Source organism: Coloeus monedula (assembly GCF_965178545.1).
Source record: "Coloeus monedula genome assembly, chromosome: 6".
NCBI lineage: Eukaryota > Metazoa > Chordata > Aves > Passeriformes > Corvidae > Coloeus > Coloeus monedula.
The window spans coordinates 25,083,071-25,109,894 of NC_138786.1; the positions used below are offsets into that span (position 1 = coordinate 25,083,071).

The 26,824-nt window shown below is 40.0% G+C and overlaps 1 protein-coding gene across 1 annotated transcript in view; it reads right to left on the bottom strand.

The window, feature by feature from the left end:
* The window catches only part of CSTPP1 (centriolar satellite-associated tubulin polyglutamylase complex regulator 1), an 80,425-nt gene that overhangs the window by 47,783 nt on the left and 5,818 nt on the right, over window positions 1–26,824 (bottom strand). Inside the window, exons 2-3 of the mRNA XM_082283191.1 lie at window positions 22,540–22,642; window positions 7,054–7,184 (exon numbers count right to left, since the gene is read on the bottom strand). Coding sequence (XP_082139317.1) covers window positions 7,054–7,184; window positions 22,540–22,642 — 234 coding nt within the window. The remainder of the gene's footprint in view (window positions 1–7,053; window positions 7,185–22,539; window positions 22,643–26,824) is intronic.

Genomic DNA, 26,824 nt, shown 5'->3' on the forward strand with positions numbered 1-26,824 from the left:
TAACTGAAGACTCCATCACTGACCCACTTCTACAAATGATTCCTGCAATGCATTTTAGATCTACGTAATGCAAATGTTTTAACTTACAATGCTTGTAGATATATCTCACCATCTCTAAAATGTAATCCTCCACTTATTTCTCCCCAGCTTCAGAAATCCTTTGTCCTGATACTCCAGAGTCGTCAGTGCTTCCAGGCAGAGCTACATTGATAAATCATAAATAGCAACAGCTGTAACTGTAGGGCGAAGGAACTACGACGTGAGTAAGGTTGGAGATCAATCATTTCAGCCAAGGCTATTTCACTGCAGAATGAGTTTCCAGAAAACACTGCATTAAATTCACAGCTTACTTATTTTTAGAACCTACTATGAGATCTCACTGATTCATAAAAGATTTCCTATAATAACATGGTATAAAATCTGATTTGGTTTTAATAACAAAAAGGAAAGGAAAAAAGATTCTGATATTTACTGTGATTGTAACCATACTGTTCTAAACATCCCACTTAGCAGAGATTGGCGAAGCTAAAAATGGAGATCGTGTAAAAGCTTACAAGGGAGGGAGTAAAAAAAGGTAGAGGAATTGAATATAAAGAATAACATTTAGAAGCATTAGAATGACACTAGCAAAGGAAGGGATTTTGTAACCTCAGGAAAGTAATCTTGTCAGCAAAAATGCATTAAAATACCATCCTTCAAAAATGAGCTGGAAGAAGAGTGGTCCATTTAGCTCTTCTCAATCTCCAGGTTACATGAATTACATAGATAAGATATTTCTTTCATTTTTGTAAGGAACCTAGCCTTCCTGGCAAACTCAAGTAGAGCTAGTCATAGAGGCTTACCACTCTTCTCATTTCATGACATAGCTTGTATGCTTGGTTATGGTAAACCTCCCTTTCCACAAGCTCCAGAGACAGCTAGGCTTCCAATTTCCTAATTCAAGTGTGCAGAAGCAAAGAGGCAGCCATCACACCATGTGATGAATGTGAAAGAAATATGGTCATTTTATAAGATTTTATTTCAATATGAACAGTAACTGTATGTTTTGTCTGAAGGGGAGGCAAGTGTCTGCAAAAAGGACTCTCAAGCAATACAGTCTAACATACTTTCTGCAGCAGTTTTACATTTCAGCGCTATATCTAAGGTATCAAACAACAGCTATTTTTGCTGGAAGCAGTTCTAAATTGGGAGGGGGGGGAAGTGCAAAGAAAGAAAAAAGGGAAAAGCTGTTGAAAAGCACCAAAGAAAGCTGGAGCTCTAGACAAGAAGTGCCAATGGTTCTGACTGAGCTTTCTGTTCACTTCTCAATGCATCAGGCCTGGAACAAGTTTCTCAGTGCAAAATTTCTCTAATTGGCTGGAAAGCATTTAAGGAAAAATCTTTTTAATTAAAAACAGAGAACCAACAAGACATGAAAGCCATGGGGGCTGGGAGAGGCATATGTTGACCTTATGAGGCTTCACAGCAGAACTCTGCAGGGGCCGTTTAAACTGAGAAAGCACAGTTTTAATTAAAGAGTCCTGAGGAACAGACAATTCAAAAGAGCAGGTCAGATAGATTCCAAGAGGTCAATTTAAGCATAAGCAGAGGGAAAACAAGACTTCTGGCCATTCTGCCTTCCTCCGGGAGAAATCTGTTGCTAACTGATCATTATGCTTCAACAAACACTAGCTGTCCTCTAACCACCTCTGTGAGTGTTGTGTATCATTGGTACAAGTTAAAAGGAGGGCACAAAGGGTTATAGCAACTGGGGTAACAGACTGGTGACCTCTCACTAGTGGGGCTCCAAAGGGCTCATCTTTGGCCCAGTTCTCTTCAACATTTTCATAAATGACCTGGATGTGGGACTCAAAGGAATACTAAGTAAGTTTGTCAATGACACTAAATTGGGAGGAGCTGACAGCTTTCTCAAAGGCAGGGAGGCCCTGCAGATAGACCCCAACACATCAGAGGGCTGGGCATTCACCAACCATTTGAAGTTTGACAAGGGAAAGTGCTGGATTCTGCACCTGGGATGGGGCAACCCTGGATTTGTGGACAGACTGGGGAACAAGAGGCTGGAGAGCAGAGCCACAGGAAAGGGACATGGGGGTCCTGGTTGACAGAAAGTGGATTATGAGTCAGCAGTGCCCTGGCAGCCAGGAGGGCCAAGCATGTCCTGGGGGGCATCAGGCACAGCATGGCCAGCTGGGCAAGGGAGGGGATTGTCCCCTCTGCTCTGCACTGGGGCAGCCTCACCTGCAGTCCTGGGTGCAGCTTTGGGTGCCACAATATAAAAAAGATATTAAGCTGTTAGAGCTCATCCAAAGGAGAGCTACAAGGATGGTGAAGGGTCTGGAGAGAAAGCCATATGAGGAGTGGCTGAGGTCACGTGCTCTGTTCAGCCTGGAGAAGAGACTGAGGGGAAACCTCATCGTCATCTTCAGCATCCTCACAAGGGGAAGTGGAGGGGCAGGCACTGATCTCTTCTCTCTCTCGTGACGAGAAACACGACTCAAGGAAACAGCATGAAGCTGAGCCAGGGGAGGTTTAGGTTGGATATTAGGAAATGGGTTCTTCCCCCAGAGGGTGGTTGGGCACTGGAACAGGCTCCCCAGGGAAGTGGTCACAGCACAAACCTGACAAGAGTTCAAGAAGCATCTGAAAAATGCTCTCAGGCACATGGTGTGAGTCTTGGGATTGTCCTGTGCAGGGCCAGGAACTGGATTCAATGATCCTGATGGGTCCCTTCCACCTAATATTCTATGATTCTGTAATAAGAAATTCTGTGAAGTTTTTTTTCACAAAGAAACCTCAGTTTCTTGACACTGGATCACATTCATCTGTTTCCTTCTAGTCCTGGTATCACATTTCCAATGCATGGAATCCCAGATATGCTTATGCATACTTGAAAGTAGAACTCTGCATCTTACTAAGCTTCTAAAACCACTGGAAATCCTGTAAAATGGAGCCAGCATATTACCAAAAAGAAATCCTCTTAAGAAAAAATAAACAAGCAAGGAAACAAAAACCCCCAAACAACAAACTTTTCTTTACTTTTTGAAGTGTTATCATCACATTTATTGAAGTTAGTAATTTTTCCTTGCTATCCATAGACAAAAGAAAAAAATAAATCTAGTCTCCAAACTAAGGGACTTGTAAAGGTCAATGTAACCAGAACCCATCAAGTAGCAGAGCTAACATGGAAAAATAACATAAAATCTGCTATATTTCTCCATGAAGAGCTATTTCCCAGTAATTCAAAAGGATAAGGAATTAAGTAGACAAGTAACATCTACAGCAATTTCCCAAGAGAAACAGTAATGTTAGTGCATTTCAATTACTGTAAACATGGTTCTGCACATACACAGATTGTTACATTTAAGCACTGTTTGTGTTCAGACAGATTTCTCTCTTAGTGGCCATTTGAGAACTCATGGCTAGACGCATCTGCTTGGGCGAATGACATGCACATTCCAAGTCAAGGCATGGTCATTTCAAGACTGACAGACAAAGCAGTAAATTTCCCTGCTTCAAGGAGGAACAACTAGCAGACAGATAAAGCAATCACTTCATTCATTCGTGAGATTTTGTCTACTTTTCTAAAATCCCAGTTAAGCACTCATAAGTGGAAAGATGGATGTTTTGTTCGTTTGGGGTTTTGTGAGTTTGTATAAGCTTGGAAATTGCATCATTGTACATCTTTTATATTCTCCCTTGCTTCCCTCCAGCCAGGGTACAAGCTTTGATGTAAGTTATTTATTAGGTGGACCTATATCCTCATAGGGTTGGCATTTATGTAGGTTATCAGGGATACCCTCCACAGATGGAGAAAATTAAGAAGAAGCACTCACTCCTAAAACATGAAATTCAAATCTGGAATGAAATTTAAAGTAAATGAGAGAGGGGGAAACAGCAGTAAATACTTTTATGACAAAGGAATAAATAAAACCAAGAACATCCTTGAAGACAGGGAAGTTAGTGAAAGTAATACTTCTGACAAAGGAAGGCAAAAGATTAAAGACATAAATCAGTGACAAAGAATGGAGCAATCCCTGCCCAGAAACAAACCCAGGAGAGAAAACTGGGGCAGAGCAGAATCTTGTTGTAGAAAACAAAGGGTATATTTGCATCCTTTCTGCACACAGAAATTCCATTGACATAAACCAGCCATTTGATGAGTAACACTCCATACACCTGACACAGGGCATCAAATGCAGGAATTCTAGTTCAGGTCTCAAAAGCAGTATTTCCATATTATCCCAAGCTATATTGCTACTAATTTCAGAAAAAGCAGGTTGTTTGTCCCATGCTCTGTTGCATAGTATATAACCATAAGCAGAATTTCTTACCAGGACCCTATAACTTAACCTACCTCCTTGTGGTGGTTTGACCCTGGCTGGACACCAGGTGCCCACCAAAGCTGCTCTGTCACTCCCCCTCCTCAACATGACGATCGAGACAAAATATAACTAAATGCTCACAGGGCAAGAGTAGGACAGGGAGAGATCACTCACCAGTTACCATCACAGGCAAAACAGACTCGACTTGGGAAAATTAAATTGAATTTATTACCAACGAAATCAGAGTAGGATAGTAAGAAATAAAACCAAATCTTAAACCTTCCACCCAGCCCTCCCCTCTTTCCAGGCTCAACCTCACTCCTGATTTCTTTACCACCTTCCCATCCCCAAGTGATACAGGGAGACCAGGAAGGGGGCTGCAGTCAGTTAGTCACACATTGTCTCTGCCATTTCTATCTCCTTGCTCTCTTTGCCAGCTCCAGTATGGCATTCCACCCATGGGAGACAGTCCTCCACGAACTTCTGCAGCATGATACCCTCCCAAGGGCTGCAGCTCATCACAAACTGCTGAGAGCACGTCCCTTCCATGGGGTGCAGTCCTTCAGGAATGCACTGCTCCAGCGTGGGTTCCCCATGGAATCACAAGTCCTGCCAGCAAAGCTGCTCCAGCATGGGCTCCTCTCTCCACGGCTCCTTCCAGGAGTCTGGTCCAGCATAGGTTTCCCATGCAAACACAGCCAAAGAAAAAAATCTAGGTCTAGTCCATGCCTGAGTGTGCTAATGACCATATTTCACCCACCACATTGCACAGGTTCGGCTTCTTGCTAAATGAGTTTAATTCTTAAGTGGCCATGAATGTTATGAGTTCCCCTACACACAGGTATAGCAAAAAAACTTCCATAGCAAGTAAAACTGAAATTAAAAATATCAAGGTTCTAGTCCATAATTATGGCTAGAGAACCAGAGAAATTGGACTAAGCGGATGAAAATGTTGATAGTAATTTAACTAAAGTGATGCATTTCTGTCTCTAGTTGGTGTAAAAAGAAAATGTATATAAATGCATAAATATAGAGTTAAACATGTAATATTGATGCAGACTAAAAAGTATAGCTACTGGACTTCAAAGTTAGAAAAATATACACTGAACTCTTTTTAGGCCACAGCCAGAGCATAGCAACATCCACCTGAGCTTTTGTTCCTGTGCTTATTACCCTTTCTCTTCAAAGTACCTTGGTGGTTACTCCTTCTTCCACAGCCTCTTCCATACTCACATAAAACTACTAAAAGTCAAAGAGAAAGGAGATATTACAAAGCTAAAACTTCTCTGTTCTTTTCAAGAAATCCAGATGCCCTTCATCTGGCTGAGGTCGATGCTGGGTAAATGAAGCCTGATGAAACCTTGCACTGAAAGTTCTGCAGTGGATATTTTCCATCAGAGATCTTCTTCTCAATTTTTCAATAACATTTACCACTAACAGCTGCAGTTCTGGTGGATGACTTCTTCACTATTACCTCTAACTCCCCTATAGAAAGATGTTCTAGGAGTCTACATTTTATTTTTCCTGACTATGACCTGATCTCAAATCAGATATGTCCTTACTGCATACACATCATATAATTTACCTGAAATCTTTAAAATATTATCCCTGAACTAAAGTAAATTACTTATAACAAAGTACCTGTCACAGGGAAGAAGGTGTTACAGACAGCATAGTCATTTACTTCAGTACTACTTCAGTGTAGCTTACTACAGATTTTGTCATGTTTCACTGTGGTTGTTTAATTGCCAAAGATCTAGATGGCATATCAAAGAAGGCTTCATTCACAGTCTTGCAACTCTGTTCATCAAAAGTAGAAGTGTTGCAAAGCTTAGCCAGAAGGCAAGGTTTTACCTACAGTTAAGAGATGGTTCTAGTCTTTCCTGCAAAAAGAAATGAGGCTGAATAGCATGAAAAAAAAAGAGGCTTATAGTAAAAAAAAACCCACCAACATTCACATTTGTACAGCAACTTTCAGTGTATTTGCTTAAAATACTAAATTAAAAACTAAAACAAAACATAATTTTAGTTGCATGTAGTTACAGGAGTTTATTTTGAACTCTGGCCAATTCTGTAATACCTAATATACCAAGTGGAATATAAGAATAGCTAGACGTGATAGCACAGTGCTGAGCATTTATTTTGGCACTGGAGCTTTTTCCTTGTGGGTAGGGGTGGGGAAGAGGTCACACAGTTGTCAGTGGTCCCTCTTCCACAGCCATCAGGATTGTGCAGCATCATTTAGGAGCTATGCCAGGACAAGTCAGGCACAGCTCATGTGGCAGCATTCACTGCCACACATGGCTATGAACCCAACCTCCTGCAGGCTCCTAATGAAGCCACCCAGGAGCCCAACTGGCTGAGAATCTCAGCACCCCCTTCCCTCATGCTCTACACCCGATATTCTAACCTTCTCTGGGTCCCATCCACCAACCTCCAGCAGTTTTGTTCCCTATCCATCTCAACGCACAGGCCTACAATGTCCTCCCTCTGATCTATTGTTGCATGACATGCTGTTCTGTAACAGAAGTAGCACTGCAAGAAGGTGCTTCTACACTACTATATTCTGGGAGCATTTTTTAACCATTCCACAGGGAAATGTGATGTTGTCTCGCCATTAAAAACTTTAGAATATTAGAACACAATGTGAAGGGTCACTATTTGTAGTGCATTAACAGCCTAGCTAATGATTTTCAGGTAAAAGGACAGCAGCAGATGCTGGAATACTTGCCTCCATTTTTCCCCACTGTTCGGAAACACCTCCAGAAGGTCCGAAGAAAAGATGCCCTGTTATGAGGGGTGGCTTGAACAAAGCTGAACTCGCGGAACAAGATGTGTGTTCCTTGCCGCACGCTGTTAAAACTGTGGACATAAAGTCAAAACACGAACGTTAGAAAACTGAACCAACGTGAATGTTCTGGGAACAACTAGAACAGTAGCAGGAAAACCACTGGCCATTACATTTTGTGAAACCAAATCTCCAAAGTTTATACCCATCTGTTCTCTAGAGAGAAGACTGTTTGCAAAAACCACACATTGAAATTTAATTATAGGAATTAGAGGTTTGTGAAAGTAAAATTCATTCTAAAGAATCCCAGCAAGGAGTGTCCAAGAGCCACTTATTTGAAAACAATCCATTGGAAAATGGTTCACCAAGAGTAACTTGTTTATCTGACCAGAAGATGCCCTTTCTTTTAGTACCATTTGAACTTCACTGCCATTTGCATTAGTTTTCTTCAAAGCCACAAAAAAACCATCCTCTTTAAGAGAAGCCTCAAGATATCATTTCTAGGTTACTGAAACTTGACTATTGGATGTATAACATTTACTGCAGTTGTGATAAAAAGCTGATTGACACATCACTAAACAATTTGCACTAATGCATTTTGAAAAGAGTAGCTGGTCATTATGACAGATCATCAAATCAACACTCACATTTTTGTATTTCAGTATAAATTCCTAAAATATGAGTTGCAAGCACTTTAGGCCAACTTACTACAGCAAACATTTGTCTTACAAAGGTTTCTCTGAAGTGCAAGAAGTTCTCCTTTGGGCATGGTAAAGCTCAACATACAAGAACAAAAGAAATGCAAATACAAACATTATATACCAATAGGTATAATGACAGGGTTGCCTCAAAGATAGATTTTGTGCATTTCGCTCAGCATCATGCAAGTGGGACAAAGCTTTGAAACACTCCAGAGAGATCATTAAAACATTCACTTGGGACAGCAGCTTAGCTCTCCCTCATAGGAGAGAATTAATGAAAAGATACAAGTTTACTTTCATCACAGCAGATCCTCTCCATAGGTACCATCTCCACAACAGACAAAATCCAGTGGTCAGTGTGAACCCTCTCAGTTTGGAATTTTAAATCACCTCTTTAAATATAAAGACTTTAAATCACTTTATCCTTCATAGTACAGAAAAGGGTCTCACATTTGAAAGAGAATTATACCAGACAGAGTTGAGCAAAATTTAAAGTCATGTAACAACTGGGGCCGTGTGTGTGTGTAGAGAAGCCATTCAATTTTTAAAAAAGGAATCACAATTTCTCATTTTTAATGTCCTGGTTCTCAAACAGCAAACAAACAGAATTTGTTGTCATGTTTTGAAAGGTAGTATAGAACACAGTTTATAGCCCCCCTACCCAGAAGGAAATGTAACTCAAATAAAATAAGTACAAACTCCTTATAATTAAGAATCACTCATGACACTTAAACCCTGGAATTAGGAATATTCTTTCTGTAAATATCATGGACAAATACAGTATTTCATATTTATGAAACTTTATTCATGCAAAGTAAAGCACAACCATTGTCCCAAGAGATTAAAGTAAATAAATAAATCATGTGCCAGATCAAAATGTGCCAGAATTACATGACTGTCATTGCAAGTAAAGAGTATTCATTACAAAGTGCTGTCGCTCACTGCCGTAGAGTGAACAAGTTCAGAGTAAGGTAAAGTAACTTGCAAAAAGTCCCACAAGATGCCTGTGACAAAGCTGGAAATGGAATTTCAGATCTTCTCATCCCAAACCACAGCCTGTATGACTTCTTTAATTTCTGATCTGCATTGTTTTGCTGATGATTTGACAGACTGATGGAAAAAAGAAGGATATAGATGAAAAAGAAGAAACTTGGTGTAATAGAAGAAGGCAGCTTTCAGAAAGATAACACACATAAGGGAGACATTTTGGAAGAGGAAGAAAATGAAGGCACAATGATATAATTAAATGTACCAAATTATGCTGCTCAGAGCATCTACAGAACATGCAAATTTTGGAATCAGATCCTGGCACAATTGTAATGCAAAGGTCCAGACATGAAGCTACCATACTATGAATTCACAGCAGACAGCCCTACTACATTACTCCTTATTTCTAATAAGCAAAAGTCACTTGCACTTTCAGCATGGGATGGCTCTAAACCTACCAGGCAGAAGGGTATGATATCATTTGTTGCTTACTCTGTTAACAAGAGTAGGTGGATATGCTGGAACATCAGCACACCTGGATGTGCTGACAGCCAAGTGCCCCCAGCTAGCTGAGTAAAGGAGGATTTTGTTTAACTACACAATTGAAGGATTTTTCCCCAAAAGCTCAAGATTACAAGCCTGGGAGTCAGAATTTTATCCCAATTAAGATGCTACATTTCAGACACCCTACTTTATAAATTCCTTTTTACAAGTAGTAGAAGTTCAGCTCAAAGGAGCCAGCCCATGATGGAGCTATCCAGCAAGCAGCCCAATACAAATCAACAGATCTGTTCTCAGGCACGGTCAAGATCACTACAAGGGACAGGAACACTATACATTTTGAATAAACGATGTATGTTGAAACTCCTTTATCATGGGTAGATGGGAAGTACGAAAATAACTTGGCCACCTTTTCTTTAACAGCTGCCCAGAGGTGAAGCTACCATAGATGTGGTAATCTTACAGGTAAACATTTCTGGAAGAAAGAGAAATTATGACAACCCAAAGTTGTTACAAGTATCCCAACAGCAGGTAGGGCCTATGACCAACACCTTACCTACGATTTTTATATACATGTGAACAGATGTCTTTTCCAATTCTTTTTTAATACAAAAATGAAACAAGCTGCACTCAGAGGAATGGCTTAAGCAAGATATCAACAATAAAGATACAAACTTAACCATTAAGCTCAATCATTCTCAGCAAGTTTAACAGATGTTGAGATTCTTCCTTTAGGATTGCTCAGTCTTCCTGCTATCTGTCCTCCTCTCACTGAACAGCTCATACTGTTAACAAGGTTAAGTGGCCAGAGCTTTTCAGCACATTTGAAGAAAAAAGACTTAGGAAAAAACCAGGGTACCTCAACAAGTTATTACTTTATCCTCAATCATTTATAAATGGGTTTGCAAACCCAGAAGCAGGGAAAATAATTTTTCACTTCTCTGGTTAACTTCTCTTTTTCCCCTTTTAGGCATTTAAAATGCAGCCATCTGCAAGAGATTCCTTCCAGAAGGAAGCTTTCAACAACTCTTCTAGTCTCCAAGCCTCCTATTGCAAACCTAATGATTGCCTCAGTCCTCTACATTACCAGTAGAGTAGGCAAATAAGAAGAGTAACAACAGTTACTAATGATGTGATTTTATTTGTCTTGCTGAAACCAAGACTACAAATTGAATTGAATGTTCATTAGTTAACACCAGTTTACTGTGAGCACTCATATTTCACACAAGAATTGTTAGGCAACTGGTTACTCTGTTAACAAAACAGCTTTTTCCATTCACTTGTGAGAAAATCCTGGAGAAAGACAAGAGAAGAATAAAGCAAGGTTCTCACTTGATGGGGAGATCTAAAGAAATTCTTACAGTAGGGGCTTCAGGATGCTTTCTCACTCCTTTTCTTCACGTGCACCAGAGCAGCCAAACCCCAGAACAGTCTCCTCCAACATGCTGAGAGGGCTGCATCTTGCAGCACGCTCAGGCTATGCTTGTGGTTTGGCCCATACACATGAGAGGAAGAGAAAGGTTTTGGGAGAAGACTGTGATAAAACAGCCCCAGCTCTCGAAAATGGCTGTGCTGGGAATTCTAGCACTCAGGTGCTGCTTCTCTGAACAGAGCAGCTTTCATAAGGCTTTGTCTTTTGTGTAATTACATTTTGGCAACCTGCCAGAGTTCAGAAACTTTCAAGCACTCTTTTCAAACCTTTGGACTTCTAAATAGATTGTAAAAGCCCCAGGATGCTATGGTAACATCTCAGTTGAAATCCATTATAGCAGTTAGCCTCTGCCTGCTGAACTCAGGCAAAGCCAAATATGCACAATGCAGAGAGTCCCAAGTCCTTGAGAAGGATGGCGGAGCTTGCCAGGACCCTGCTGTCCCCCTAGCAGGTACCACCTTTGGTTACCATGCAAAGAGCTGAACAAGCTCACAGGACCACTCCTCTACTAAATGGAAAACAAGGAACAATGACCATTCTTCCTTAACTTATAGCATTACTGCTTGCATTTTCTATCAAGAGCATGATGAAGAAAACAATTTTGAAGGCTTCTTCAGCATGAACAATTTACACACAATCACACACACATACACATGCACACACACCCCTTTTCTTGCCAGCTACACAAGTGTCTAAGTGATTAAAACAGAGTTGGGTGTCTTAAGCAAAAAGAAGGTTGTCTCAAATGCAAAGTTGCTATCAGAGGCTATGTTTAGACTGACCAAAACGTCTGTAGAGAAAAACAGTGCGGAGGATTTGATGTCAACATTATGGGCATCCCGGGATCTGTTTTATCTTGACCCATGCTCTGGACTAGTTCTAATCTAGTCCCATTGACTGAATGCTCATTTGCAGAAAGAACACATCTTCCAGTTTAGCTCCATCTGAAAGGAACCCAGAGGTCCAAGACTGCTTCACTGTGTGAACTAAAGCACAATAAGTAGGGATAACCAGGAGTATTAGGATTAGAGACTATGGTACAATGGGTAACAAAGAACTAGCTCTAGCAACAGAAAATACTGAAATACAAAAGGCTTTAAAAACCAGGCTATTTCTGTTGTTAAATAACCCATCCACAACAAAGCATCCCCAAATGACCAATTGCACTTAGCCCAAGGCTATGCTCTGAAATAGCAAAGTGAGGTTTACCTTGCCTGGAAGGAACCCTGAGAGGAAACACTTAAAACTGTAGGCATAACTGGGTAAAAAAAAAAATCACTGTTGTACTGATTAAATTACTGCTGTATGAATGTATTTTAAGATCATTCTATTCTTCACCTATTGGTTTAAGTGTACTACAATATTTGCAATATTCAGATGAATCATTGGACTGTTTCTTTAGCTCTCCCCCTTGGAAGGTAGTGTAGGACCATTAGCAATCCTCAATTCAACGCCATTGTATCAAGTGCTTTTAAAATTCCACAGATCTTAGAACATGGGACACTGAGGTCAGCCTCAAGGAAAACGCCACCTTCCTCTAATGAAATTAGCAGTGCTTTTTAGGCATTTCCTTGGAAATGTGTTAAGACAAAACAGATGCTAGAAGTTATTCCTGAAGACTGGCTTTAAGAAAAAATAGTTGGTTCTTTTAACAACCAGGCAGATAGGAAATCATTAACACTACAAAAATTTGGCAAGACTGGGTGGTATAACACTACAAACACAGAGACTGGATTTTTTGAGATCCTTTCTCTCTCACCCACTCAAGCTTACTTCAGCTGAAGGGTGTGGAAAGAGGGAAAGGAGCGACACAAATTTTAACTACGTGTCTTCAGACTTTTTGATATAGGCTAGGAATCTCTGTATTCGTGGCAGACTTAATACAGGTGGTACAGACACTATCCCATGTACTGGGATGAGGAAAGTGAACCACACCACCTGGGACACAGCTCAGAGTAGGCAGTGAACAAGCTTTCTTATGTTGCTTTGTAGCAAATCAAACCCTCTGAGACCAGTTTACAGATTCTGGAGAAGGAAAGGATTAAAGGAGTGCTGTGCTTGCTTGTTATTACCAAGAAAGCCTTTATCTTTTTTAGAGTCCCCCTCCCTTAATTTTTCATATGCTAGGTCAGTAATTTAACACCTCAAGGCTTCCAAATCACAAGCCAAAATGACCGTACTGTGTTGAATTATTAGCCCAGGATTAAAAAAGAAAAAAAAAAAAAAAAAAGGAGGAAAAAAAAGGCAAATGCAAAGGAGGGGGGGACGACACGGGAATCTAAAAACAGAGGCCTTTTGATCAGAGCAGCATCCTGCAGTTTGCTGTAACTCAAGCTGACCATTCTTATATAGCAGGAATTAAGGACTCCCCCTGCCAGGCAGGGCCCTATTAAAACACAATAGCTGTTTGAAAAGGGTAAGCAAGCTGATATGGATATAATAGGCCACATATTGGGGCCCCTTTCTACTGTGAAATAAAGCTTCTTCTTAGAATTATGAGCTGGGAAGCCTAGTATTCAGGAAGATGGGAAAGGGCATACAATGAAAGACCGTAAATAGCCCTGCAGAAGCCCTCCAAGGTGCTTAAGGGAAAAGTAAAGAAGCCTTCACAGATAAGCATCAATCACCCATGACCAGCTCTTTCAGTCTGATCAGGTACAATTTCAGACTGCATGGTGTTTCAGCAAGTCTGGAAAGGTCTTGCTGGCATAAACAGAGATTTAGTTTTTACAGTAGGAAACTGTGTAAGTTGCACACCACAGGAACAGCTGCATGAACACCATTATAACTAGCTTTTATGGAGATCACTGCAAGTTGCTACCCAGCTTCCCTCAAAAAAACCTGCCTTTTTCTGCCCAAACCTAAACTAAATACATAAATAATAAACCAATCCAGAGTTATAACCACACAAGGAAAACTGGTAACTCTTTCAGCTGATCTATTTAGTATTTGTTCAAACTGGTCCAACTTGACATTTTGGGGCAGGAAGAAAGTTCCTTACTGAACTGCTCTATAACCCTCTATATTCTGAGGCTATGGGAGATTAAAGTCCTCTATTAGCTTCCTTAGCATACAGCCATGGTCTCTATTCTTTGGCTTCCTTTATTAACCAACAAGTGTTTCTGTCCTCCCTGTCATGCTGTGGAATTCATTCACTAGCTTCAAGATGCTACAGAAACCATACAGTGAACCTGTGGCAAGGGTGAGAAGATGGCACAAAGATGAAAAACACTATGAAAAACACAAGGCACACAATGTAACATTCTGATTTTCTCTTGTCTAACAGTTCTGAAAGTAGCTATGGAATTGACACCGGCTGGAGATGGATTTTGATACCAAAGCATAAATGACCACCAAAGGAGGAGTATGATTTTGAAAATTATCAAGGAACTGCACTGATCTTGAATGCCTGAGATCAAAGTATAATTCCAAGTAAAGGCAAATTGACTTATCAGAAAATTGAGGCCAAAGTATAAGTACAAGTAAGGGCCTGCTTGCTCCATTCTGCATGAAGTCTCATGTATCTCCTGTCATAAGACAGTTCCATGTTTTATAAATTAGCCTTTTAGTTATTTTAAAAGGTAGCTGCATAATCATGTTATGACTGTGATGATCCACGAAATACTGAAATATAACTGAATACCTGTTCCAGAGAGATTCAGCACTGGTGCCATGCAAACAGATTCCATAGTTGCTTGTTTTCGTCTTGGTTTGACTGGAGAATTTCAAAAGAAAACATTTACAACTAAGTACTCTCTCACCTATTCAGTTGCCTTGGCAAGAACTATAGCACATCAAAGACTGAGCAGCTTCCAATATTTTCATCATGGCAACAAATGAACCTTGCCAAAATTCTTTAATATAGATGAAGTTACATCATTTGACATTAATGTTAACTCTGCATTTAGAGATTGCTTAGCTAAACCACTTTGTGCTCACTACAACTGCTTGGCTACAGTGTTGACCAGTTACAGTTGTTTAATTCACTTGAAGATACATAATAACATTAATTTTGCAGGACACCTGGTTATTGCAAGTCTCTAAAGCTAATGTATTCTGGGATCTGTATGGTTTCAACATGGCACTGCACAGAAAATCTCAGGTTCTCTGAACACATGCAGATTTCTAGGAACTAGACTTCTGTTGCTATGGTTTAGTTTTTAAAGAAAATGAAGATAAACCACGTTTTAAAAATGCGTTTTTCAGGCTTGCTTTTAGAGTTTGGTATTCATGGAAATGCAGACATAGTTAAGGGATTTTATCCTGTAAAGGATAAGGAATCCTATCATGGGATCTTATCAGATCCCATTGCTGCAATCATTTGCTCATTTTTACAGTTTGGCATATCTAATTTAGGAAAAATTTTACATTTGTTGGCCTTGTCCACAAGGGAACACATACATAGCAAAGCAATCAGAAATGTTCCTCAAGGTTTTCTGTGATGCCTCAACATTTTGCAGCCTAAGAAAAAACACAAAAGTCCTTCCAACAACACAAAACTGGGAAAAAACCCCAAACCAACAATAACAAAAAAAAATAACCCCAACTTTAATTCTGATCCATCTTTCCTTAAAGATCTTTCTGGGAAAAAATAAAGTGTTCCTCCAACTTACACTACTATTCCAATTTAATAGAAAGTCTTACAGGTTTAGACAGATGGAAGCCAAGAACTCTAAAACCGATCTCCTATATACATAAAGTAGCCTAGACCCATGCCAAAGTGCTTCATTAAAACAAGAACTATGTGAGTTAGTAATACAGAGAGAGTTATTGCTATTCATGAAGTTATCATGTATCCAACAGCGGTACTCTTATGGCTTGAGGCATCAAAAGCTTTATTGGAGGAAATAGTATGTTAAAAAGAAAATATTCCTAACAGAAAATTATAAAACTATGCCTTTAATTCTTAAGAATAGTTAAAAAAACCCCCACATATAATATGGGAAAAAACACCAATGTGTACTAAACTTTCTACACTGCTATGTTTTTCCAAAGCTGCTATTGTCATGTGCATTTCTACTGAATTCCAGTTGCCAATTTCACATTACTAAAACAGTTTTCTGCAAAACACTTAGAGAAACTGCAGGAAATCCAATCTTTGCAGCATGTGATCAAGCATGAGGTGAGATTATTGCTTTGTATACACATTGCAGATTGTATGCAAAACCAGTTACATCAGCATTGAATATCTAATTTGCATCACAGCAAACTCTACTACAGAGCTTTCCTCAGTGGAAGATGGGCAATACAAGATTTTCAGAGCTCCCCAATCCTGACTTGGGGGCCCTTTCACTTCTGCAAGGACACAAACAAAACCACAGCAGAGATACATGGTAAGAAATGCAAGAACAGGGCAACCTGTATAAGTTCATACATTTGAAGTCAAAAAAGTCTGATTTTAACTCCCAGCTGGGATCATATACTTCTCCAAATTTGTACTAGTAATATCAGCAACTATGATGAAAAGCAATAAAAAAATTGGAAGCATAAACAAGAATTATACCAGAGTTTAAAACTAAAGCTAGAGAGAGGATTGTACATTCAACTCTAGCCCAGAGAAAAGGCACAAACACAGTTAACTCAGGTATATATGGTCTTGACGTTTGTAGCATTTGTCACATTCCTGGGCTTTGGCTTTTGGGAAATTTCAAATTTTTCTTTCCAGTTTTATTAGCTATCCACACTGCCTGTATGCAGTTGGCTTTAACCTAAAGGAAGCTCAATTTCATGGCAGATGTGTTGCATTTCAGCCTTCAAGGCTGTAAGAACAAATAAAATATACCCAACCACTTAAGGTCTCCATAAAGTAGTCAGCCAACTCCTGCTGCAACTATTCTGACAAAGACCACAAATAAATATGCAATTTCCGTGATGTAAAGGAATAGGAAAGAAGTGGGCAAAGACTGCACTGCTACACCAGTGAATATACACTAGGAGCATCATAACCTGATCCCATGGCACATGGAAGTTGCGATTACCTCTCTCAAAAGAGCAAGAGCACGGTGCAGGTCAAGTCAGTGTATAAGTGCAGAGTTACCACAGATGACTCCCCTGTGCTGACAAGATGCTGACATCAAGTGCTAACATTCATATGCTATGGCAGATCCTGCAGATTCTTCTGTCACCAAAACGGTATGAGAAGCTTCTTAAGTGGAGTATATTACCACATACAGCATCACCGGTAAAAGCTTAAAGTTCAATTCTGTTACTGCTTTGCTACAAGTCTTCCAAGACAATCCTGCTTACCAAAAAGATTCTTTACCTTTTTATCTCCCCTGTATTTCTTTGCAAGGGACATATGTGAGAATCCACTCACCTGTAAGATTCTCAAGAACGTGGTAAGAAAATACTGCATTTTCTAATATATTGGCAACATGTACAACCTTCAGTGGGAATAAGTGTGTTATTGAAATTAATATATGCATTTTTTCCAGCTGTTTACTCAACAGCAGTTATCCCAATCAGCATATTTGTCAGGTTAGGACTTGTTGCAATGTTTATTACAAAGAAACAACTCTGGGAAAATCAGCATTTCATAGATCCTGGCTGTCATATCAAAATCCCAATGCTGTTTCTGCCATAAAGCAATTCTATTATAAAAACACTGGGTGACAGATCTACAGGTTCCAGACAAAATTAACGTAATTTAAATCATAAATAGAGTTATCCACAACCCCTAGGTCTTCCATAGCTTTCATACAAAACACATACCCCATGCATAGTGGACAGCAGGTATTGAAATCCCATTTCTAAGGTGGGCTGGAGGAACCCGATTACAAGAAAGAGAGTTTGCCCTTCTGACAATGCTTCTCTGTAGAGGTGAGACTGGAAGGCAACAAATGGACTAACAGAAAGGCTTTGTGTCCATTAGCAACACTCTTAGTGGAGAAATAATGCAATTACTGTAGGTTCCCCAGAAAGATTTATCAACAAATTCAGTCCTGCAAATCCGTGTACTCTGTGGAGAGACACTTTCAAAATGTTTCTTTCCCAGCAACTTATTCACATAAGCTGCAAAATCTCCTCAGAGCTTCTGGCACAAATGCTGTGCCTGAGTTCATATATTCACTCTCTTTCCACTGATAACTGACGAGCAAAGGAGAGGCAGACACAGTGCCCTAGGGATCAAGGAATCTCAAGTAAAAGCCTGTCAGGAACCATCAAGCACATTATCCTAGCTGAGATTTTCAGCCCAAAGGGCTGCTGCACAGCTAGGTCATTGACAGCAGCAGCTTGATACCGATCGCATGGCTCAGTGCAGTCTTGCATTGAGGGGGATAATTTTATCTTTTTCTCTCCAGAGCAGATGACATGTAGGAATCCTGACAGTATTTGAAGAATACATGAAATGTTGTGGGGTTTTTTGCAATTGCTCAGAAGCTTATATCAGGGAGAATATCAATATTTTAGGTAATATCCTAAAAGTATTAATACCTCACAGATACTACTGATTTGCCCAAAACACAAAGAACTAACACTAAAAAAAACCCAAAACCAATGCCCCTCCCCCAAACAGTTGTACTGAGAAATTCTAATGAATGGCTCCATCTCTCAGAAAGGGAATCTGGCACAACTTGCCAAAGCCCTAAGGACCTTCTCACTACTGTTTTTGCTGTTTGTACTGTAATAGTACAAAGCACAGAGTCAACATTCTACAATGCTAGGTGCTGTAAAGTACATGCAGTACAATATCATTTCTGTCTTGAAGAGCTTACACTATCCTTGCAAACAAGACAAAACAAGTTACTCTGAAAAGGGAAAAGATGCAGAGCAGATGACAGCAAGATGATGATGGTGATAAGGCCTACATACACAGATGCAAAGAAAAAAGAAAATTGATGGCTCTAAGCTAGCTCTAAGAATCTCTCCCTTTTATAAGCAGATAATTCAGGTTATTCCCAGTTGCCAATTAAGGTTGTCTTCAGTGAGTGGCTTAGTTCTCATGGGCATCCCATCTGTCTTGTTCCTGGCCCTTCCCCCCTGCCCTCCTCCCCCAAGGGTATTGAGACTTTTTTAAAGAGGAGGACATTGTTTACTCTACGGATTTGTTTCTGTAATGTTGTACAGCAATAAAGGACTGAACAAGCCAAAAGTTTGTCTGATACCAAAGCCTGTGTCTACTGCCAGAGAAAGCCAAGGGAGTGGTATCGTATTTGTCCCTAAGGAAAGAGTTGAACAAATTGTTCCATCCAATCCAGACAGCAAGAGAAAATGAGGTACTTTCACTGCTAGAAGTTGATAGTTCTCACCATGATAACATCTTCCTTCCCAAGGATCCCAAACTATGTAGCACTGGCAGTCCTGTTACTAGGAACAAAGCAAATTTTTTTACAAGACTTTTTTACAAAAAGTTCCTTTTTGTAAAACTGGGCTCTACACAGTAGAGCTGGTATTTTGAATTGCTGGGCACAGAAGAGATCTAAAAGCAGTATCTGACCCTCAAGCCTTTCAAGCACACACATCACAGATGCTTTCTCAGATAAATACCGTTAAACTGTCACACAAGATCCAGCCGGGGTGTTCAAATTAGAGCCAGCAGAAAAACGTCCTTTACAGAAAAAGGGCATCTCAGACATCAGTTTGCAGAGTCCAGTGGAAGCAGTGCTACATCTGCAAGCTAAAAGCAAGATGTTTTTGTCAGTCATGCTCCAGCTAGCAGGTGGTCAGGAGACATTTCACCAGAAACAAAAGAAGTATTTTGTGACAAGAATATAGACTCCAAATAAAAGTCCATTCCCATGTCTCCAGTTTACTTGTGTTTGGTTTATCAAACAAACAATTAAAGTTACAGAAAAAACAGTTTCCTAAGCAAGGTAAGTTATGACTGGTTATTATTTTTGAGCTTTCCAAAGAGTCTTGAACAGAGCAGCACATCTACCTGCATGCTGGAAGAGAAAGTTTCAGGCAAAGGATTTGCCAACAAGAAAAGTAAAATGTACTACTAGGAAGTCTTTTGGTCAATTTTTTTTTTTTTTTGCTGCTTCTTTAGGATGAAATGAAAAAAAAAAAAAAAAGACACACAGACTCCCTTTAAGATCCCAGAAAATATAAAGTGGGATGCTATGCACATTCCCTCTGCATGATCAAATGCATTAGCATGGGGGCCCTGTTTTTCTTCAGTATAAGAAAGATCAAGAAAACAGGATGATAAATAATGTATATGGGGAACATGTTCCTTTAAGATATGTTGGCACAGACATTAGGCTGGAAGAAGTAAAGCAGCATTAGTGTGTAATTACACAGAGGGTTTTCAAGAGTCTGCATTTTGTGGAGATTCAAGAGCTTTCTCAGGCTTGTATTGAACAAATACCAGTAGCATTTCAGCATATCTATAAAATCAAGATTAGTCCTAAGAGAGGCATAATTTTACTTGTTTAACTAAAAGACATGGATTAATTGGCAGAGGGGTGATTGATCCCTATTCCTTTAAGGGTCAGGAGTGAGCCAGATGAGGGAAGCCTCAAGGTACTCCCAAGATTGAAAGCAGATGTCCATGTGATTGGAACAAATGAACACTGGAATAAAGTGGGAGAAAAAACTATCCTTGAAGACTAGAACTATTCTGGAAGGAAAACTGTAGAGATTAAGGTCAGCCCTCTGCAATCAGCAATCTCAGTGCTAGATGGTGGATAGCAGTGAAATACAGACCCAACTCCATTTCTTAGAAACAACTGGAAACACTCATTGCCAGCAAAACACTTACTGCTTGATCCATATAGAGCTAAATGATCACATAATTTTCAATTCTGAAATTTCACTCAGGTATGCTAAGTCCCAACAAAATTTTCTTAATTACCCAAAAAAATAGTTGTTGTAACTGCCTCAAAGACTTGAATTGACTCGTGGTAAAGTGGGGCATTGCAATGCATGATGGAAATGACATCAGGTTGCTCTTCAGCAGTGAATCCAGCGGAGAGGTCCACGGAACACCACTGAATTTAAAAAGTATGCCCTCTGAGAAGAGTTTAGACAATGTCTAACACCTGTCCTTGACAGACTAATTTCAATTTCTGAAAAGTTACAGAAGTCATTCTTTTACCCCACAAACACTTAAAAAAAAAAAGTTACTTGTTTGGGCCCACCTGCTAGCTTTTTAAACCCAGTGCTTGGTCTCTAATTTTAAGTGAGCTTAAATAGAGAAAGGACAATTTTAAAAACTGGACATCCTAATACCAAGTCTCTTCATCTCAAATCACTGCAGCATACTTCAAAACATGCACATTCCAATCCTCCCCCTCAGAAAAACATGGATTAAGGAAAACAGTGGGAGAGTGCCCACAAACCTTCTGGAATCTCACAAGTTATCTTTGAGTTTGAAGATGCTGAGACTAAAGATCAAGTTTATTTGCTTGGGAGAGACAAAGCACAGCCGGAACAAATGTTGATAGTTGAGTGGATAAACAGAAATCTTTTGGGCAGTGAGGGCTCACCACTAAGCCCTGGGAGCCAGAACATATGACATTTTCATAGTATGAAACTTTGCATTCTACACCCATATTGGCTATCATTTATTCTCCATTTCAAATGAAGAATCCCACATTTCAAATCTTCACAGCTCTCAAAATTACTAAGCTTGTTGGTGCTTTGCTACCATGTCATCTACTAAACTCCAGATATATTATAAAAGAAAAAAATTAATAGAAAAAAAGAGAACTAGTAGTTCTGTATTACAGAATGAATGAACATGCAGCCTCTTCCTGTCTTTCATGAAACCAGAAACTCTACAAAACACTCACTGTGAACAAAAACCACTGTAAAATGGTTATTATCTCTGAAAATAAATGGGAAAAACAAGACCTCCAGCACCTAAGTCAATCGGAGGGGTTTGCTCTATGGTGATGGTTTGGTTCATTATAATGGTCTTGAATCGCTATTTATTCTTTCAAAGTTAGAAGAGGAACAGGAAGTGAAAAGAAAATGGTCAAGGTGTCATGTCAAGACGAAGAAATACTATGGAGAAGCATTTTGAACAGTTTCACTGCATGAATGACCTCTTGCTCACCATTTAATTTTTGAAGTATATATGATGAGAAGTTTCGAAAAGGCACAGAAGTGTCAGTTTGAAATTAGATGCAAACTAAACCCAATCTGCAGAGATGCTTGAATGACAATTTCAGCTGGGTATTTCAAAGCCACCTTGCCTTCAACACTGGTAAAGAAATCCTGTTGCTGGGTGGAGATCATTGTAATCATGCTCTTTATCTTTCTTAAGCTCTTGTTTACCAACTATTTGTTCAGCTGACTAATGTCAGTATTACTTTCTGTGGACAGAAAGCACAGATTTTCCCTCAAGAATTTTTTTGAAAATTAGTAAGAAGAGATTGTGCTCTTGTCCAGTATTTAAGGACTTATACAGGTTTTAAGGCAAGAAGAGGCATCCAGTTAAAGCATTCAACAGGACAACAATCACACAAGCAGACAAACAATTCAAATTCATACTCAGAAAAAGGAAGAATGAGTGCTGCTGAAACCAGAAGCAGTCCCTGAAGCAGTCTGCTTCAGTATCTCTTAAGCAGTTTGATACTAACAGTCCTGACTAAGACAAGCAGAATTTGGTTTTCCACGTTTTAAAAATCTCTGCTCCCCAGAGTGACTGCTTCACACGAATGTTTGTAATGCAAGAGGTACTGAAGCGTACAAAACCCATGTACATTTCCAAAACATGCTCAGGCAGCCCTTGGCTAACCCAGTAAAATCCAGCATTCACAACATAACCAGCACATGTCCAGTTCCATTCTCCATGTATCCTGTCTGTTTCCAAAAGCTCCCCTCAGGCTGGCCCTATTGGCAGCATCCTGATGTACTTACTATTCAGTGAAGAACCTGGCAATGCCATACTGACTAATATCTTCTCTGTTCTCCAGCAGCTGGCTCACTGCATCCTCCATGTATGTGAGGACATGTCGCTGAGCTGCAAAGAAAAGACAGTAAGAGACAGAAGTTAGATTATAAGGGGCCCACAAAGCCCAGAGCCAGACAAGCCCAGCTGTATGCCTTACACAAGACATCAAGCATTTGCTTCCTCAGTTAGACAGTAGAGGTTTCTTTCTCCCAGATATGGATAGTAAAATTCATCACCTAAATCCTGCTTTCCTTCCTGGCTACACAGAGTTTGTCATTGACAGTAGAGACTCTTTTTTAGAATCCCCCTGAGATTTTGGTATTGAAGGAAGATAAGGAGTTGTGAGGCAGTTTCACGGGAAAATGCTTACTCAAGAGGAGTTCCTGATCCCTGTTCTGAGTCACAGCCATCTTTCCTACACAGGTGGTCAATGCCTTTTCAAGGGGGTTGTTGCAGAGCTTTATGTGTTCCTTGCCCTTCCCTCTATACTAAAGCCACGTAGCCCTAAGGTTGTTCTGTTGATGCCTTTTCCTGGTCTTAAAATCAAGACTCAAACACGGTTAGAAGGGAAAAAGGGATTTTACCTCAGTATTTATTTTAAGGATCCTTAGGAGCACATGCCCAAGTGGAATGCACCGAAATGCACACCGTAATGCACACACACTATCAATAGATCGAGTATAACACTATAGGTGTTACTAATTAGCATATCTATCAAAAATTCCCCAATGAGAGGCTTGAGTGAGCCCCCCTCCCCAAGGAACCTTCCCCCCCAGATGGTTCTATCTTAGTTTACAAAATGTGTTCTGAAGAGGACCTTGGTGTCTGGGGCTTTCTGATCCCTAACTACGAGGCTTTTAAGATGTTTAGTCTCCTAGCTTGACAAATAAGTCTAAGAATGTAGGCTAAAAAACACTAAGAATACAAAAGCTATTAAAAGGTGTATAAAAGGGGTATAAAAGAAAAGGCAAACAGTCATCATGGCATCACTGTAAAGGTTTCTTCCTGAAGGTGCAAATAAAAGTACATCTGTTTCCAAACAAGCATCAGTGACTGTGGCAGGTGGAGAACAGGTCTCAAAGCTGAGAGAGATTTATATTGCTCAACAGCCAGTCTCAAATAACTACCGAGGCCAAACATGGCAGAATTTCAGAAATGGGGGATCTGCCAGTACCCCACCACAGAATGATGCTCACTTATAAGACCCCTGAGTAAAGACAGTTTGGTGCAACACAAACTGTTCTGCTGCTTCTACAGGGGGCAGGCTGTACCAAACAAGCATTTGCCAGGGAGGAAGCAGCACAGATTTACCACTGAGCCCCTTTGATGTTTTTGGCTAGAAACCAAGGTGGAGCAACAAAGAGCCGAGTCTGAGGTGATGTGCCAGCTATCAAGCAGTAGACTTTCCAAATCTACAGTTCAACAATCAGAAGACAAGTTACAACGAACCCAGGAAAATCATTCCTAACCTGGAAAGCACACAAACCTTGTTCCCAAAGCACACACCTCCATCCTAAACACGTATCCTACTGCACCTTTGCAAGTAGTGTCGTGTCCTAAAAAGAGCAGGAGAAAACCCTTAGGGAATATAGGAAAGGCAAGGGCTGTTCTTGCTCCTTGCCAATCTGCTCCAGACTTGGCAGAATCACCCCCTCACCAGCAACTGGCCAACCTCAGACCCACATCAATATTCTTCAAACCATTTTAATTTGTGTTTAATATTCTGGTAAGCATCAAGCGTGTACCACTTGATACACAGCATGGGAGGCCCTTTCATCTTAGTGTGGGGCAGGTGGACTTCAAGAGAGGCCCGGAAATGATTATTCCCAGTGGATACAGTGATTAAAAGTATGCATGAATATTGATTGCTATCAGGGGATTTCTCTGCCTAGAACACTTTTCAGGACAATGGTAAAATTGGTTAAGCACACCCTGGAAAATACCTTGCAGCTGATAGCAAAATGGTGAGCCAAAGGTTTAAAGATATTATCTGGCACTAAAAGATATAGGGCGTAGCTTTATTTAATTATTTTAATGCAAAGGAATAAATTTAATTTATGTGAGTGATTAAAGAAAAATAGCTCTGCGCACCTGTGTCCCCTGAGGGAAGAATGAGTCTGTGCAGCTCAGTCATAGGCTCAAGATAGCAACAACTGGGTAGCTTTACTTCAGCCCATCCTTCCTCCCTCCTCCTGAAGCAGACCATCTTACACTCAGCAATCGTCTCCCCAGGCCCCTCTTGAGGTGTCAGCAGTAGCAGATTAAGCCAGGAAATGGTACTAGCAGACAGGCTTCCACTCACCTCAGCCTGCAATAAACTGCTCAACTGCAAAACCATTCTCAAAACTTTGTGGGGAAGTATACATGCCTTTCATGGAATAGTTCCTATCAATGAACAACATTGCATTATTTTGCCTTTTTTCGAGTTATAAACCTCCCCTAAAAGCCTTTGTGAATAGACAGGCATGATCCCACAGTGGTACACAGCACAATGTGGCTGACTCTATAATAAATACCTTTGAATCTGCTCCTGGAAAATAAATTAACTTTCAACATAGAATTTTAGACATTTGTATGACATTTCAAAATGTACACAAAAATATATGGGTCACTATTGAATAAAATTGCTTGTAAAAGGGTATTTCTGTTAAGCTTTTTGTGGCACAGCCTAAGGATCCTGGCAAAGAGCATCTCTCCCTATTTCCCAGAAGAGTGGGTAGAGGTGTGGGGAAGGAAAGAAATCTGTGAGCAGAGAAGCTAAAAGAAAATAGCACTTGAAATCTCCTTGAGAAGTCCCCCTCTTTGTCCCTTTGGCTGCTGTGCTCTTTTCCAGGTAGCGCAGTTCACACTGCCAAAACAAATTCCAGCTCTGGCTTCCTGTTCACTGACTGCCCAGTTCCATGGAACAATGCAAGTAATATGTTTTATAACCCAGCTAACGTTATACTATACAGAAAAGTCATAGAACAAAATCTAATTTGCAGGCAGGTTTTAGCAGGCCAGAGAGGCAAAATAAAGTGCCAGGAGTCTGGTTAGAGCAAAAAGAGTAGTTCCTTAATTTATACAAATGGTACTTTCCATAACAAACACTGGAACCATACCGGAACATTAACTGTTTATGCAAGCATAATCAAAAATCTGTGGGGTTCTAGGCAAAATAAATGAGATGATTCATACATTTTAATAGTTTTTGAAAATTCAGGGATAATGATGTACTGGTATACATGTTACTCATATTTTTGAGGCCCACTTTGCAGTAGTAAGGCAGCAAGTCCAAATCAGAATGTAAAGCCCAAATATTCATGCCACTGTGCTATTACAGCTTGCTGTCTCTACTATAATTTTCTTCCTGACAGAACTCCAGTATAGTGCAGTTTCCATACAGGAGGTGTTACATCAGGACATCATCCTCAGCATCTGTTTGTTTCAGGCTTATTGTAACAGAAGTTCCCAACTCGTACAGAACTTTCCAATGCAACCCATGTTCTGTAAACTCGACTCTGAAATCCCAGGCAACTATCCCAAATAGGAAGTCAGCGTGCCTGCCACACTCATTTGGTAGGTGCCACACTCTTTGCTGTCAGATTTAAAAACTAACAGTGAGCTTTCACAAAGGAATCTGACAGACTAAGAGGATTTTTCAGGCAGCTCATAACCTGATGTTAAGTAAATACCTTTGCGCACAGTCTCTTCATTCTTATCACTAAACCACTAGCAATGGTGCTACACTTGGAGCCTCTGTCCAATCAGTAGCATCATGTACAGCTCCTCCAAAGCTGCCTCCTGCAGCACTTAAGAGAACAGCCTCTGATACTCACATGCTCACACCCCACCAGCACTCACATGCCCAGTGTTTAAAATGAATTTTGGAATGAATGCAATTTTGGCTCAGAACCAAATTCAGGGCTGAGCAGTGGCTGTTTAATTCAAGCATGGCCAGACCAAGTCATAAAAATCTTCAGCTTACAAGTACAAGGCATAATGAGGATTACAACCACAGTCAATCCACAATCTCGATGGATTCCTCTACAATGGATTAGACAATCACAACTAATTCCATTTAGTCATAACCACACCAAATAATTTTGCATATGTATTTAAAATAGTAAAAATAGTCTTTTTATAAGCCACCAAGTTACTTGTTTCAATCTTCAGATGAGAACAATCTGCTACTTTGTAGGTTTGATTACAAATGTTGTAAGAACAAGCATGGATATTTGAAAAGTCTTGAAGGAAAATTTAATGCAAATA